The sequence below is a fragment of the Rhinatrema bivittatum genome, chromosome 1, assembly GCF_901001135.1.
Source record: "Rhinatrema bivittatum chromosome 1, aRhiBiv1.1, whole genome shotgun sequence".
Taxonomy (NCBI): Eukaryota; Metazoa; Chordata; class Amphibia; order Gymnophiona; family Rhinatrematidae; genus Rhinatrema; species Rhinatrema bivittatum.
In genome coordinates, this window is record NC_042615.1 from 298,041,378 (window position 1) to 298,059,291 (window position 17,914).

The 17,914-nt window shown below is 40.2% G+C and overlaps 1 protein-coding gene across 2 annotated transcripts in view; it reads left to right on the forward strand.

Annotated features, from left to right (window-relative positions):
- PAPSS1 (3'-phosphoadenosine 5'-phosphosulfate synthase 1) overlaps positions 1-17,709 on the forward strand; it is a 215,050-nt gene extending 197,341 nt beyond the window's left edge. Inside the window, exon 12 of one of the 2 annotated variants that reach the window (XM_029596800.1) lies at positions 17,083-17,709. In XM_029596800.1, the coding sequence (XP_029452660.1) occupies positions 17,083-17,221 (139 nt within the window). In that variant the 3' untranslated portion in view covers positions 17,222-17,709. The remainder of the gene's footprint in view (positions 1-17,082) is intronic. The other variant, XM_029596803.1, reaches the window with a different exon arrangement.
- Positions 17,710-17,914: the final 205 nt, after the last annotated feature.

Sequence of the window (17,914 nt, forward strand, 5' to 3'; positions counted from 1 at the left end):
TATCCAACATCTGGTCCTCCCAGTAGTGTCTTCTGACAAAGAATCCACCATCCTTTCTCTTGCCCCCCACAAAAACTGTTTAAATACCTTCTACATCTTTCAGAGCTTTTTGCCTAAACATTGTTGTGTTAGATTTTATCTCTGTACAGTTGGCACTTATCAGTATACAGAAGGAAACTTCATTTATGTGCAGCCTGTGATTGTTTAGGTTCATGAGGGGCTTGCTTCAATTGAAGCCTCACATTAAGCCTCTTATAGAATCATGGTACAACAATGCAGTTCTTCCCCAGCTGATGAAAGCTCCCTTTGAGCCTCTTGACTTTTGTGAGCTTAAGTACCAGACATAGGAGACTGCATGTCTGGTGGAGGTCATTTAAGCCCACAGAATCAGTGAACTCCAGGCCATAATGGCTTTTCCTCCTTATACCATGTTTCATCATAGTGGGTTGGTGCTTTGCACATATCCCAATTTTCTGTCTAAGGTGGCTTTGGCCTTCCTGCCAACGCTTTCCCTAGTCCAAACATTTATAAAAGTGAAAAGGTTCTTCATTTCATGGAGTGCAAAAGTTGCCACCTTCTGCATGGAGCAGACTCAAATCCTGAGAAAGTTCACGCAGCTTTTTGTTTCTTTTGATCTTAAGAAAACTGGAAGAGCAGTGACAGTACTCTTCTTTTTGTTGTGATAGCAGATTTCGCATTGATTGATTGTAGGAGATTGCAGATTATAAAACTTTTTTTTTTTAATAAATATCATTGCCTTCTGTTATTTGCATATGTGACAATAGCAAGGCTTATCAAGGCCCATACTGTAAGGACCTTGGCGACGTTGATCATTGGACTAAAGTCTGCATTCTTTGAGGGGATTTCTAGGGCCGCAATGTAGAGTTCAGGTCACATATTTTACATCCAATTACTGTCTGGCCTTCCAGCAAGATAGTACATTAGGGCTGTTTGTCTTTCAGGGGTAGAATCCAACACGTTTCCTTCTAGGGCACAGTTTTATGATTTTAGGTTGTCTTCCTTCTTGCTGGGGAAAAAAACATTTTCCAACTAAATAATATTCCCGCCTGTTGGTAATTTTTGTAGTTTTCTTTTTCATGGAAGACTACCTTTACCTAGGGAGTCCATTTGTGTGACCTGGTGAACTGCATGACTTCAGAGAGAGTACAGTTGCTTACCTGTAACAGGTGTTCAGAGAATAGAGAATTGCTGTCTTCAGAGCAGTTCACAGTGGCACAAACTCTCACCTCCTTTCTGGAGTTTTCCCTCCAGTCACCTAAAACATGGAACTGACATAACCTGTGGATCCTCTGCAGAGCTGGAACTGCTGTGCATGAGAAGTGAAAAACATTTTTGATTTTTCCAGAAAGCTCTGGAAGAATATGCTCATTCAGTGCCGGATGTCTTTCTTGGCCCATGTGTGTGACTGTCTTCAGGGAACATTCTTAGCAGATACGTAACTTCACTTTTTCTGTCTTGCTTGAATGAATCCATTACTTCAGAATGTGAGAGATCAGCAAATTCTAGTTTAGCACTCCATGGTAGGGAGGCAGGAAGTATGAGCTCTCGATAGCCCATCAGGCTGCCTCACACAAAGGCACTGGTTATTTTTGGTTTGGTGGCATGCCAGCACTTTAATTTTGCTTGTAGTTGTTAACAGTAGGGCACCAAACATGAATGTTGACAAGTGTGACCATGATTCTCTTCTTTCATGGTCTTTGCAGTTCTAGCCACTGGAACCATGGAAAAGTTCACAAGTTTCAGCCACATGTTTTAGATGGACTAAAAACATCCATAGTGGGTTTTCAGGAAACTCATAGTTCTCAGTTTCACACAGAACTTTTGTGCATAAAAAGAGCTGACGCTGGAGCAGTTGTTCACAGGCCTACAGAACAATGGTTTATTACACAATATTCTGCTTGGGAGAGTTGTCAGAAGGAAACATTTTCTACTACTTCATCACAAAAGTCATCGCCTAAAGTATGTAAAACAAAGCCTGGAACCTTTTGTAACATAGAAATGACTGCAGAAGAAGACCAAATGGCCTATCCAGTCTGCCCAGCAAGTCTTGCACTTTTTTTTTCTCATACTTATCTGTTACTCTTGGCTCTTAGTAACCTTTTGATTCTATTTCCCTTCCACCCCCCCATTAATGTAGAGAGCAGTGTTGGAACTGCCTCTAAGTGAAATATCTAGCTTAATTAGTTTGGGGTAATAACCGCCGCAATAAGCAAGCTATACCCATGCTTATTTGTTTTCCCAGTCTAAATAATTCAGACCTTGTTGGTTGTTGTCTGTATCTAGATCCACTTTTCTTCATTCTTCACATCTTAGAAACTAATGTCCCACAGATAGTGAAGAAATTGAAGCTGAAAAGAGGTTGGATATTTCAGCAACATAGTGATCTGAAACGTATGTTAAAATCAACTATGCAGTACTTAACAGGAAAGATGATGAAGATTTTGGAATTGACTTCACAGTTTCCAGACTTTGAGGAGATTATTAGAAATCTCTGGGATGTGCATGCCAGCAGACTGAAGAATGTCTGAGCTAGAAGAGTTCTGCAAGGAAAAGTGGGAAGGAGCGGTACAGAACTGCATGGCTGGATGCTGGGAACAACTAGGGCCAGTTTTCTACCTAGCCAGTCCCCTCTCCCGCAGGTCGAGCCCTTGGATTCTGGGGGCCAGTAGGGCTTTGCTGTAGCAATATAGTATGGTGAGTGTGTGCAGGCGGGAGCAAGACTGGTCAGTCAGGAACAAGGCTGAACAGACTGAGTAGTCTGGAGCAAGACTTGGACAGGCTGCTAGGTCTGGAGTGAGGCTTGGACAGCCTGGCTAGTCTGGATCCTGAGCAATGGTTACAGGGACAGGACACAGATACAGACAAGCTGAAACTGGCAAAGACTAGAACTAGGTACAGGCTGGAGCAAGACAATACATGAGCTAGACAGAGAAAGTATACTAAGACTAGGACTGGGCAGGACAGGAATAGACAAGGAAGACAGGGACAGGACTGGAAAAGAACTAGACAAGACAACAGAAAACAAAGAACACAAAAGACTTGAAGGCAGCGAGATAGAAGGCCTGTAGGCAGTTAGGCATAAGACCCAAAGACCAGCAAGCATGGCGAGGCCTGGAGAGGCTACAGAGCCAGAAGCAAGGTAAGGTCTGGCCCAAAGGCCACAGGGCAAGGCAAGGCTTAGGGTAGGCCACAGAGCAAGGTAAGAACTGAGAGCAGGTCCAATGGCCATAGGGCACAGTACAAGGTAGCAAAAGGTCTGGGAACCACAAGGCAAGGAGCAGGGAACAAGAAGGTGCAGAGGCCATAAGGCAAGGGAAAGAGCAGCACTCAGATCAAAGAGCCAAAGCTGACTCCATGACAAGGCAAGGGTGAACTGGCAAGGCTGGATTACATAAGGCTGAAGCTTGGTTGTGGTATAAGTGGTGAGGAGGAGCTTGGCAAGGCTGAAGGCCAAGCTCATTGAGGAATCCTGGTGTAGTGTAGGCTGCAAGACAGGCTAATTTAGGAAGCCATTGAGGAGATCTCTTGGATAACTCTGGGCAGAATTCACTGGGGGCCTCTGCAGGTGGGGAGGCTTCATAGTGGTCTGAAATCAGGGTACAATGAGGCTGCACAGCTGATGAAATCATAACAAATGTCATGTTTAACGTTGTCATAAACAAAAACATGCAACACACTGGTATAATTAAATATTTATACACAAAAAGCTTTGAATAATTTTAAAGCATCAGTAATTTTGTAATAAAAAATATTCTTTTTAGAAAGGGAAAACCTCAGACAGCAGCCATAGAAAACTTGAACTTCCACAGCTTTTTACCTTCACGCTTGCGAGCAAGATGCGATCATGGGAAAAAGCCTTTTTCAGTGGAATTCTATATATAAAAAGCCTCACTAGAGCATTTATTCAAAAATTCTTTCCCAATCTTTATCAGTTTTCTAATGAAATAAATCTAACTTGTTGCACTTTAATACACTGGTGCTTAAAAGAAAGACCAAAAGTGCTTATCTTGCCAAAAGGCCTCTCAGATTAGTTCGAGTAATGCAGCTACGAGAGTTCTCATAATGCCAAACACAAACCTGACATGGCTCTTCATGCTGCATCAGGGCTGTGCAGCAGAAAACTTTACTCGACTTTCGTCTGCATATTTATTTGCCTATTCTGCTATTTTTGTTTCTAAATGTTTAACTTTGCACCACATTAGAGTTTGTGTCAACTTTTGTTCACTTAGAAATTCATTGAAACATACAATTTGACCCAATGTGGCTAAACCTTTGCATACAACTATATGTTAAAGATGGCAAAGTCAAGTAGGATAAAAGTGCAACAGGAAACAAACTGCAATCTGAAATCTCTAAGGATAGAAATACATGTGAGATGGGGAAGAGTATAATAGTAGGAGTATAATATCATCCATCTGATAGGAATGATGAAAGATACTGTAAAATGCTAACAGATTAACTAGGTTAATACTTTTGGCAGCACAATGGGAGACTTCAATTGCTCCAATATTGATTGGGTGAATATCTCATCAGGTCATGCAAGGGAGATAAAATTTTAAAATGCCATAAATGAGTGCTTCATGGAATACCTAATCCTGGAAAACATTTAAGAGGAAGAACTAGTTTAGATTTAGTTCAGTGGATTGCAGGCCCTAGGGCTAGGGGTAATGTTGATGGGGATACTTTGCAATAGTGATCATAATGCAGTCACATTGGAGTTATAAGAACATAAGAATTGCCATGCTGGGTCAGACCAATGGTCCATCAAGCCCAGCATCCTGTTTCCAACACAGGCCAAACCATGCCACAAGAACCTGGCAATTACCCAAACACCAATAAGATCCCATGCTACTGACACAGTAGAATTCAACTTCAAAAAGTGAGATTGCGATAAAATGAGAAAATTAGGAAGAAACTAAATGGGGCAATTTTAAAGATTAAAAAAAACTGCATGAGAATTAGAGATTGTTTGAAAATACCATCTTGAAAACCCAGATAAAATATATTTGACACATTAAAAAGAGGTCGGTAGAAGAATGCCAGTGGGTTAAATGGCACTGTGAAAGAGGATATTAAAACCAAAAAGGCATCTTTTTAAAAAATGGAAAGCAAAGCCAAATAAGGAGAATAAGAAAGAGCATAGGCACTGGCATTGCAGATTGAAAACAATAAGGCATGCTAAAAATGAATTTGAGAAAAAAATTGCATCAGAGGCAAAAACAATTAAAACTTATTCAAATAAATCAAAAACAAGAAGCCTGTGAAGGAATGTAATTGGACCAGTAAATGACCAAGGAGTAATAAAGGTGCGCAGAAAAGACTGACATTGCAGAAAAACTAAGTGAATTCTTTGCTTCAATCTTTACTGAAGAGAGCATTGGAGAGATAACTACACTAGAAAAGTAATGTGTCAGAGGCATTGAAACAAATCACTGTAAGACTGCAGGATGTATTAGAGCAAATTGACAGGGACAATAGCAACAAATCACCAGGACCTGATGGTATTCACCCCAGAGTTCTGAAAGAATTCCAGTATGAAATTGCAGATCTGTTCCTGTTAATGTGTAACATATCTTTAAAATCTACCACTGTTCCTGAAGACTGAAGGGTAGTCTGTATAATGCCAGTTTTTAAAAGGGCTATGGGGTAATCTGGGAAAATACTGACTGGAAAGCTTGATTTAGTTTATATTCCTCAATTCCATTAAAAAATCATCAAAGCAGTTTCAAACACGGACCATTCACATCCAGCTGTTTCCCCAAGATCAATCTTCTGTTCCTTTATAGGTTGAAATTTCTTAATTAATTTGTCTATTTTCTCTTTAAAAAAAATAGAGCAAAATCTTGGTATTTAATTTCAGCAGACTCAATATTAAACACCGGATTCGGTTTTATCAACCCTTGTACATATGAATATAATACTCTAGGATTATACGCAACATATGAATAGGAATAGCTTAATGGGGAAACGCCACCATGGCTTTAGCAAAGGGAAGTCCTGCTTTACCGATCCATGAGAATTTTTTGAAGGTGTAAACGTGGATAAGGATGAGCCGGTCGATATAGCATACCTGGATTTTCAGAAGGCATTTGATGAAGTCTCACATAAGACTCTTCAGGAAATTACAAAGTCATGGACTAGGAGGCAGTGTCCAGGGTAATTGGTTAAAAGACAGGAAACCAAGAATAGGTCTAGAATGGGATCTGTTCTTGGACCAGTATTTAACATATTAATAAATGATCTAGAAAAAGGTGCCATGAATGAACTAATTGCAGATTGCACAAAATTTTTCAAAGTAATTAAAACATGAGCTCATTGTGAGGAATTGTCAGAATGCTTGGTTAAGGCTAGTTGTATACATGAGTTTAAAAAGGTTTGGACAAGTTTCTGGAGTATAAGTCCATAAATATTAGGGATGTGCAATCGTTTTTCCTGAATTAGGCAATGTCAATGAAATTTCCTAATTCAGAATGGTTCAGGAGAAATGAAAAACGATTGATTTTTTTTTTCCAAAATTTCGGAAAAAAATTCATTTTTGAGTTAGTGCGCGGTAACTCCCGATAGTGCGTGCTAACTCAAAAATCGGGACCCCGAAAAAAAAAACCCCAAACCACAGGAAAAGTGAAATTCCCATTGGGGGGGGGGCCCGAATCAAAGCCCAACACAAAATTTTTACCCGAAACACATCTCTAATAAATATTAGGTACATAGATTTTGGCTGTTTTGCTTCAAGTTTTGTGGAGAGCAACATTGAACAGATTTTCATATTTGGATTTACTGGGTTCTTCAAGTGACCCGGACCGGACACTGTTGGAGACAGGAGGCTGTGCTTGATGGTCTGTTGATCTCTCAGTATGGTATTTTTTATGTTCTTAATTGTAAAGTTGTAATCGATACAGAGTGAGCAATAGAATTGTTTTTATGATGTTACTTGCTTTAATTGATCTTCATGGGGGAATGAACTGTAGATTTATATATAGCACAAGAGTTTACCAACAGACCCCCACAGTAAAACATTTGTGAGCTGAGAGCACAGACCCATATATTTTATTTTATTTTCTGCTGCTTTTCACTCTTTGATATGTTACAGAAGTAAGAAAAAGGCTTCAATGATCTTGGCCCATGAATGTTGATTAAAATGTCATTATTATGAATCCTGGTGGCAGTAGGCCATTTACTATCTCCCAGCACCTCCTGATTTTTGCTTTCTACGACATCCACATATATAACACTGTAGAGGCTGTTCTGAAAACCTCAATGAGGATAATGTCCTTATGTCTCCCGGCTCCTTAATGATGGCTCCATCCTATACTTTAAGTAAATTATGGGTTCTCCATAAATAAAATAACTAAATACATTTTAGATATCACAAAGCTGTGTTAGGACTTTTTAAAACCAGCTTCCACAGATTTAGACTTTGAGACTTGCTTTTAAAAGTTGCTAGCACACGGCTACAGATGTATCTGTGTTTTGACTGCTTTTTAATGGAAGGTATTCCTCATGATGAAAGTAACATACTGTAAATAGACACAACATCTATTCTGTCATCTTCACTTGACGAGTTCACTTTCCCTGAAAATATAAAACAGGACATAGCATTTGTTTTTTATGTGGTTTCTAGAACAATCAGTCATCAAGTAAACAGTTATGGTGAATCAGTTAGTAAACAGCTTTTGCTGTTTTATCCCTTCTGTCTTGTCCCCTTTTGAGGTTATTTGGTTACTTCCTGTGCTTTGAGCTAGGATCGATTAAAGTTGATGATAATGTGTGTCAGTGTGCAAGAAGGTAGTGTAGTAAAGGTGGAGTTGTTGAAAATTTAAAATCTGTTTTGAGGCAGGTGTTAAATGTTAGCCTTTACTGGGCCCACAGCAAACAGTGAGTAGAAGGTGACATACCATGCAGTTTCCCGTGGGACCAGTAAAGCCTCAATTGTATGACTCACCCACATGTAAATGAGGGAACATGCTAATTCTGGGATTTACGTGTTAATGGAGGACTGTCTTAACATGCATCTTTTCAATCTTTTCATATTTATGCACCTTGGAACGTACCTACTGTACAGTCAGCCAGATCATATCGAAATACTACATTATTTATTATAACTTCTTGTTAGTTAACCCCCCAGTTACTTAATCCAAGTTTATCCTCCTGTTCGATGTAAATGCACTCTGTCGTGCATGTTTAATTGTTACAATGTAAACTGAATTGATATGTAACATTTGCTACATGAATTTCGGTATATAAAAATGTTAAATAAATAAATGCATGTTCAAGGCCTTAATACATAGCACACGGTTATTAACATATAGTAAAGGCCCTTTCTGTGCCTATTACCCTTGTCTTGCATAGGGATCTATCTATAACTATGGGGCCTGTGGAGTAAAACCTGCACTAAAATAATGTGTGCTATTGCAAAAAAAAAAAAAAAAATGAACGTGTTTAAATTGCTATATAACGAATGATGTAAGAAGATTTAGCATGGCTGCTGTAAAAGGAATAATGTTAAGAACTCTTACTCCTCATCTCCTTTTCCGTTAAATATGTTTTCTGATAAAAATGCCATAGCATTATCACACTATTGCCTTGCATTGAAACCCAAAAATGGATTGTTTAAATAGCATGAGCATGTTTCTTAACCAAAGGAAAGTTCAAGTAGCCTGATCACACTAAACTGAACATGTTCAGTTTTCTTTTCCTCTTGGCTCTTCATGTGCAGATGAGCCTGGCATATGGGGGGTTGTTTCAGTACAGAGGAAAGAATGGGAGAGCTATTAGGCTCCAGAAGAGGAGGTGAAAGGAGAGCAGAAAACTGGTATGTGTCTGTTTAAAACCACCTGTCTTCTGTGTCAGTAATTCTTCAAAGAATAGTAGTCTGAGATAGGAGTGTAGCAGCCTGATGATTAGAGCAGCAGGCAACGAACCAGGGTTCAAATCCTACTGCTGCTTCTTGTGACCTTGGGCAAGTCACTTCACCCACTGTTGCATCAGGGCCAGATTCATTAAGGCTTTTCGCCCATGTTGTGTCAATGGTGAAAAACCCATAGGGCCGGATTTTAAAAGCCCTATACGCGCCGGGCCTATTTTAAAAAGGCCTGGAGACACACGTAAAGCCCCAGGAAGCGTGTAAGTCCTGGGGCTTGCAAAAAGGGGCGGTCGCAGCGGGGCGGGGCCAGAGGCCTCCGACACAGCGGCCATTTCCGCTGTGTTGGAGGATTGCGTGCTGGCAGGCTGCCGGCGCATGCAACTTGCGCCTGCCCAGATAAAAGTCGGGGGGAGGGGGTCAGAGTAGGGCTAGGGGGGAAAGGTTAGGGGAAGGGCTGGGAAGGTCAGGCTAGAGGGAGGGAACGGGGGAAGGCAGCGTGGCTCGGTGCGCGCAAGGTGCACAATTGTGCAACCCCTTGCGCGCGCCGACCCCCGATTTTATAACATGCGCACGCAAGTTATAAAATCGGGTGTATATGTGTGCGCGCCGGGTAACACGTGCACATGGACACGCGTGCACGCATGTCTTAAAATATACCCCTTAGTGAATCAGCTACTTAAATTGTGAGCTCTCTGGGCACAGGTAACTACAGTGCCAGATTATAATCCACTTTGAAGTGCCCAAAAGCAGAATCTATAAAATCAAATTAATAAGGGAGCATAGAAAGGGGTGACCTTGGTCACCCTGACTCAGAAGAGCACCAGTAAATGACCAGTCCATCTCCCTGTAGTGTTGTCAGTGCAATAGCTGCATCACTCAGTTGCCTCACAGCTTACAGAAATGAGTTCTACATTCAAAGCAAAACATTTGGCTATGGCTAATTCATAGAAGCTATGAGGTGATCTTTGGTGAAAACTAATTTCATAGTGAAGGGTGAGAAAAAGGACTGGCTGGTCACTTGCCTCTGGGAAGAAGCCCTTTGCATTTTTTTGACTAGTCATAGGTTGTGCCCCTCACAAAAACTACTGGTTATGGTCTGTGTGGTAAATGGAGTTTATTCTGGGAAGGGAGTGTTACCAATGGTGTGCCTCTGGGATCAGTCCTGGGACCAGTTCTTTTCAATATTTTCATGTGCAACATAGCAGAAGGATTGTTGGGAAAGGTTTGCCTTTTTCCCAATGATATCAAAATCTGCAACAGGGTAGACAGCTAGGAAAGTGTAGAGAACATGAGGAGGGATCTAGCAGAGCTTGAGGAATGGTTTAGAGACTGCATTATTTAGCATTAAATCTTAGCTGCCTGAGTAATACATTTAGGTTGCAAAAACCAAGGGGAAGGTACAGTATTGGAGGCAAAATTTTTCTAAGCAAAAAAGAGGAGCAGGATCTGGGGGGTGATTTATTTGATAATCTTGAGGTGGACAAAGAGGAGGACAAAGTGACAACAAAAGCCGGAAAGATCCTTGGCTGCATAGGGAATGGTCAGAAGAAAATGGGTGGTGATATTGCCCCTGTATAGATCACTGGTGAAACCTTATTTGGAATATTGTGTTCAATTCTGGAGAACGCACCTTCAAAAGGATTGGAGTCTGTCTATAGTGTGGCTACTAAAATGATCAGTGGTCTTTGTTCTAAAGCTTCTGGGGATAGACTTAAAGATCTAAACATGTATATTGTAAATGAAATGTAAAATAGGGGATATATGATAGAGACATTTAAATATCTCAAAAGGTTTCCATGGAAAGGATGCTGTAGAACTAGTCTCATGGGACGAGGGTGTAAGGGAGTAGACTCGGGAGTAATTTTAAGAAATATTTCTTTACAGACAGGGTGATAGATGCACGGAACAGCCTCCCAATGGAGGTGGTGGAGGCCAAAGAGTATCTGAATTCGAGAATGCATGAAATAAATACAGGGGATCTCTGAGGGAGCAATGGGAATTGTAAGGGCTGGATAAATTAGATGGATGGGCAGACTAGATGGGCCAAATGGTCTTTCTGCTGTCATGTTTCTATGTTTCTATTGAGAATCTCCCAACAATAGCTGATAGCAGAGGAGTCTGATATTGATTGTTACATAATTAGCAGATGTAAAAGCACATGAATAAGTTACCTAATGTATTCTCAAAATATCTTATAAAATAGGAACTTACATGCATTCTTTTTGACCTTGCCCTGGAATAAAAAATACATGCATACTTCTGGAGTAGAGGAGTACCCTAGTGGTTAGAGCAGCTGGCTTTGAACCAGGGAGACCAGTGTTCAAATCCTATTGCTGCTTCTTGTGACCTTGGGCAGGTCACTTTTCCCTCTATTGCCTCAGGTACAAACTTACCCCTAGATGCAATAAAGTGCTATAATTCTGCATGGATAATGCTTGCGATAAGAAAAAGGGTTGTGTCTTATAATTACCACAGAATGTGCTATGTTAGCTGTTCCATTAGGTAGTGTATCACAGGGTGAGTAAAAGTTTTCACACCCTGGGGGGGGGGGAGAGGGAGAAAGAGACTCCTAATAAGGGCTGCATAGGGTATTTATATCACTATAGGAGGGCCAGCTAATAACTCGAGGTGAGATTTTGGTGGTGGTTTAGGGTTTTGGGGCCAGTTTGACATGCAGAGTGAGACGTACGAACAGCACAGTACACCTCCGTGAAGATTTGAAGTCATTTGAAGTGAGAAAAGTCTCTTAAAGGTGAGATGTGTACAATGTTCTCTCATCCTAGCTTGATAGTACCCTGTTATAGAGTCCATCAAGCTGGGGCAAGAGAACACTATAGAAATCTCATCTTTAAGAGACTTTCCTCACTCCAAATGACGTCAAATCTTCACGGAGGTGTACTGTGCTGTTCGTACGTCTCACTCTGCATGTCAAACTGGCCCCAAAACCCTAAACCACCACCAAATTCTCACCTCGAGTTATTAGCTGGCCCTCCTATAGTGATATATTAGTTGGAATTCTGTGAAGACCTCTCCAGAGGCTCTCTTCCCCCCCCCCCCCCCCCAAACCCAGAAATGGCCAAAATGCAGTTTGCAATCTTTATCACGAATTGTGTTAAGGTCGTTTCGGGCATATCGCACAGGTTAATGCCAGGAAAAAAGGGTGTTATTATTTCCAGTGTTAAAAATGTGCGATAATGCTCCTCATTTTCATTAATCCCTCCCAAACCCCTTTCTGATCCTGCCCATTTCAAAAATTTGCATTCGCGCCTATGTGGTATCGGGACTATTGCGTGCGTTATGGCGTTATTGCGGACGTTACTGCCATAATGCATTTTGATGAATGACCCTGTTAGATTGTGAGTCCTCTGGGGACAGAGAAATAACTGCAGTACTTGAATGTAATCCACTTTGAAGTGGCGAAAAGCAGAATATAAAAATCTAATAAATAAATTAAATAAAGCATGTACACAAATACAAGTTATGTATGCATCTATGTGCTAATTGTAATCATGTAATTCATTTGAAATTTTACTTGTACGCGTGAAAATTTTCTCAATTTTCTGCACACAAAGTAGCAGGTGTTAATTGTGTGCAGATTGTTTTGAAAATTACCCCATTAAAACTAACATACATATGTGTTTGCATTGATAATTGATGCAATTTATGTGCATATTTACTGACATTTTTATGCAGGCTATTACAAATTTACCTCTGAGATGCTGGATTTTATCCTTTCATCTCTCTTATAAGGATCTTGGCCTTATCCAATCATGAGTTGTGGTCCTCCCTTTTTCACTGAGTAATAAATATAAAAATCATCTCCTACTTAAGCCACTTTTTCTATACTTGTTAAGTCTGTTTTATGTATTCTAAAACTGTTTATTTTTGATACAGTAATTCAGTATTTTTGCTGAGTAGCTTCTTTCAGTAAGTCTTTATTTACAGGAAATAACTCACATTTATAATTAATTTATTGCCGCATTATTGGTGCAGCCATTACAGCCAACAATAAACAAGAACCAGTACAAGGCACTTGGCTACAGAGAATGGGATGCAAATAAATACATATGAGCAAACAAAGGCAATTTTAATTGACAAATAAAACTAAAATAAGTGTTCTTTATCCACACGTCCTTATTACTGTTCCAATTACAGTATGAGAACATTATTCCTAACTCTCTTAAATGACACACGCAGCACTTGTTGCTAACAATCTGCAAACAATTTCTGGAAGTAATGAAGGTTTGTATTCTTAACACTTTTTAATTGTGGTTTTTTTTTAGCTTTATTTCTTGATTTAATGTTTAAACTTCTTTCTTGAAGAAAACAATAACACACAGACATCGATATGCAGCGTATGAGACCCTTACACCTGCCACATACAATCTGAAATGACATATGCATTTTCATACCCCCCTCCTTTCCTCTCATCACCATTATTTCTTGATTTAATTGTTTATCCGTTGATGGGAATTTATTTCTAGCCCCTCTATGGTTGAACACCACATGCTATTTCTTGTTAGGGTTTTTTTTTGTTGTTGTAGAGCAGCAGTTACACAATACGTTGGTGCCTCTTGAATATTCATCAAACCTGAATTCCACGGTCAGTCAGATTACATATTCATTTTATATGCAGGGTGAGAGTCCTAGAACATCCTAAATGAGGCATTCCTGGACATCATCTAGCTTACTACATTCTTCCAAGTTGCTGGGGGTCAGTGGAACAGATTCTTTTTTTTTAAATTCTGCCATTAAAACTGTATTTTTGGTCTTGTAGTGTTTCCCTTCTTAATGGCTGCCTTGTTTCAGATTGCACTGTGATAGGGGTCAACATAGGCAGGGCTGGCTTACTGTTCTTGAATGTCCAGAGCCATCTGGTATCCCTGTTATGGACATCTACAAAGCAAAGTACAGTATTCTGGATGGTTGCCAGATTTTTGTTAATTGTCTACACACTGCTACTGGGGGAGAGGGGAAGGCAGCAAAACAAAATTCAGAAACAAATTATCCACAATGCAGTCATTTTAGGTGTAAATGTCTGGCAGCAGGACAGCAGTAGATTGTGAGAATGAAATGGAGAATATCATAATAGCTCTATCACTCCATGGTGTGACCACACCTAGATTACTGCCTGAAAATCTGCCACATCTCAAAATATATATATATATATATATATATATATATATATATATATTGGAAATAGAAAAGGTACAGAGAAGGACAACCAAAATGATTAAAGGGACTTAATTGCTTCCTCTGAGGAGAGGCGAAAGAAGTTAGGTCTGTTCAACATAGAAAAGAGACAGCTGAGGGGGAATATGATAGAGGTCTGTAAAATCATAAGCAGATTGGAATGGGTAAATGCAAATAGGCTGTTTACTCTTGTAAAAAAAAAAAAAAAAAAGACTAGGGGACATTCCATGAAGTTACTTGGTAGCACATTTAAAACAAATCTGAGAATGTTTTTTTTCAATCAACACACAAATAAGCTGTGGCATTCATTGCTGGAGAATGTGGTAAAGGAAGTTAGCATAGTGGGTTTAAAAAAAAAAAAAAAAAGGTTTGGACAGGTTCCTGGAGGAAAAGTCCTTAAAGAGTTATTAACTAGGTAGACTTGGGGGAAAACATTGCTTTTCCCTGGGTGTTAGCAACATAGAATCTGTTTACTATTTGGGATGCCGCCAGATACTTGTGACCTGGATTGACCATTGTTGGAAATAGTATACTATTCCTGATGGACTGTTGGTCTGACCCAGTATGGCAATTCTTGTTTTCCAACTGCAGGAAGGACCTTGTGAGATGATAAGACTGGACATTTTAAATGGCAGATTAAATTTAATGTGAAAAAGTGCAAAGTGATGCACATAGGGAAAAATAATCCCAAGTATAGGTACAGAATGCTGGGTCCTTATGGACAGTATGTTGAAATCCTCAGCTCAGTGTGCAGCGACAGTCAAAAGAGCAAATAGAATGTTAGGAATGATTTAAAAAAGAATGGTGAATAGAACATAAAATATATTAGATACACAGAAGAAACATGATGGAAGAAAAAAAGACTACAAGTCCCATCTCTCCATCAACGATCTCCTGTGTTTATTCTGTGCTTTCTTGAATTCAGATAGTTTTTTGTCTCCACTGTTCAATACATCCACCATCCTTATATGCTGTATGCAGTTCTGGTTGCTGCATCTCAAAAAAGACAGTGGAACTAGAAGTAGTACAGAGAAGGACAACAAAAATGGGTAAAGGGGGATGGAATGGCTCCGCTATGTGGAGAGGCTGCACAGGTTAGGACTCCTCAGCTTGGAGAAGAGATGGCTGAGAAGGGGACATGATAGAAATTTGTAAAATCATGAGTGGGGTAGAGTGGATAAATAAAGGATAGTTATTTATTCATACGTCATATAACCGCCTATGCAAAAAGATGGAAGCTATTATTACAAAAAAACAAATACATGCACAAATTCATAGCTAAGCATATAAAAGACATGAAATGTGCATTCCATGACACACACAAGACAGATGTTGCTAAACCAGTATAGGGATCGGCTCTGCCATACTTCTGACCTGGATAATTATTAAATTGTCCCTTTCCACATTATTCTTCAGAATTAAGGGCCGGATTTTAAAACATACGCGCGTGGCCTACATGTGTGCGTGCTACCCGGTGCACGCACATGTACGTCCGATTTTATAACATGCGGGGTCGGCGTGAGCAAGGGGGTACACAATTATGCACCTTGTGCGCGCCGAGCCCTATCCGAGCCCCACTGCCTTCCCATGTTCCCTCCCAGGCCGCTCCGAAATCGGAGCGGCCTGGGAGGGAACTTCCCTACTCCCCCACCTCACCTTCCCATCCCTTCCCCTACCTCCTCCGCCCTTTCCCCCCTAACTTTGTTGCTTTCTTTTTTTGTTTTAAAACTTACTTCAGCCTGGGGGCTTGGCCAGAGGCCTCTGCACGGTGCGCAATCCCCAGCCCAGCGGCCGTGGAGAGGCCTCTGGCCATGCCCCCGGACCGCCCCTTTTGTAAAGCCCCGGGACTTACACGTGACCCAGGGCTTTACACGCGCTGCCGGGGCCTTTTGAAAATCCGGCCCTAAGTGCTAAGAGACCAGTACCATCTAATTATCTGCCTTCTGGTAAATGGTAAAGGAAGAGTAAGCTAACACTCCATGAAACTATGATCCAGCAGATTCAGAACAAATCATAGGAAGTACTTTTTCACTCCATGAGAAATCAAACTGTAGAATCTGTTACCAGAGGATGTGGTGAAGGTGACTTAACCATTGCTATCGCTGGGAGTGAGTATTAAGACACAAATTCACCTTTTGGGATCTGTCATATGCGTGCGACCCAGACTGGCCACTGTCTGAGACAGGATGCTGGGCTTGATGGATCTTGATCTGACCCAGCGTGGCATTGTCTTAGGTTCCTCTTATTGATCACTTCCTGTCCTTTCTGGGGCTTTCTTTCATGCCAGCACCCTGACATTCATTCATTTTTACATTTTTCTATTTTACTTGGGTGTCTCTGAACAGACTGCACATTTTCATGCCTCAGACATAACAGGAAGGGTTGAGTTATTGCTAACAACATCCTATACAACTTTTTTTTTTTCTTCTCAAAACACCTTTTATGAATATGACGATTTAATTTCTCTGACTTTGGATCAATCTTTTACATTGTTTTACTCTTCTCAGAGCTGATACACACAATGGATTACTTTTAATGTTTTTCCCCCCTTTCTCTATCCCAGTCTCTCCTGTTGACATTGCTGAATGAACATGGATCTTCTGCTGGTTCAGGGAAACTTAGGCCAGAAGTTGGGCGTGCCCTGAAACATTTGCAGAGGTTAAGTCCTGCCTCTTACGTCCGTCGTCGTTCCTCCTGCAGTGGTGAACAGCAGTCCCCTCAGTAGTGTGCCCAAATCCCTGCAGCCTAAACAGGAAGGAGACCCTGAACCTGTCCCAGGGTTTAGCAGCACTAGTAGTGCTTAGCTATTTGGCAAATAGCTGGTTGTTAATTTATTAGGGGGCTCAATTAAAAAGGTAAACTTGTTTACAACTAATTCTAGTTGTATTTTGATAATTTCATAAACGGTTTTGTCAAGCCTTAAAAAGAAAGTAAAAAAAAAAAAAACCCAACCACTTTCCTCCCATCTGCATTTCTAATGTTCTTTCTGTTTTGTTTATTTCCAGCCCTGAAGACTTTGAATTCATTTCTGGAACTCGTATGCGCAAACTAGCTCGGGAAGGAAAGAACCCTCCTGATGGTTTCATGGCTCCCAAAGCTTGGAGTGTACTCAAAGAGTATTACAAATCCTTGGAGAAGGCCTAGGCTCTTCTGTCACTGCAGAGGAATCTCTATGCTTGATTTCTTAAGAAGGGGGCCATAGAGTTGTTTTGTTTTGTGCTTGGAGGGACAGTCCTTTCTCTTCTCAAGTCCTATATTTTGCACTTTCTGGTTTATCTCTCATCTAACATTCTGATGTTTTTAATGAACTATTTCTATTTCCTTTAATGTTTTAACACTCTAGTGGATTTTAATGTCTTAGGTTATTTTTCTTATTTGTTATTACATGCATTTCAGCAGTTATGCTTAACCTCTACTGTAATGTTTTTGCTTTTAAAAAAAATGTTAATGCTTTGCTTTTCAAATTTTGCAGGGTAACTTGTGAAAACTGAAATTTAAGGTTAACAGCAGTTATATGCAGTCAGTCTTTTTAGCCATCTGGTGAACTCTGATTTTAAAGATATATTTTATTTAAAACAAATTTGTTCTAGACTTTCTGCAGCACAAATACATGCTTGACTTGCTTTATTGGATTTTTGTGTTATTTTTAAGTTGTTCTTGGGTAAGCCTTCTATAGGTGCTGGTGGATTTCTTATCAGTCATTCACATACAACTACCCAGAGGTGCTATAATTCCATTTGATGGTAGTGGTTGAAATTCACTGGGCCTATGCTAGCAGTTGTGTGTGAGAAGACTTCATACAGGTAATGTGCCTGAGCAGTGAAAGTACTAGAAACT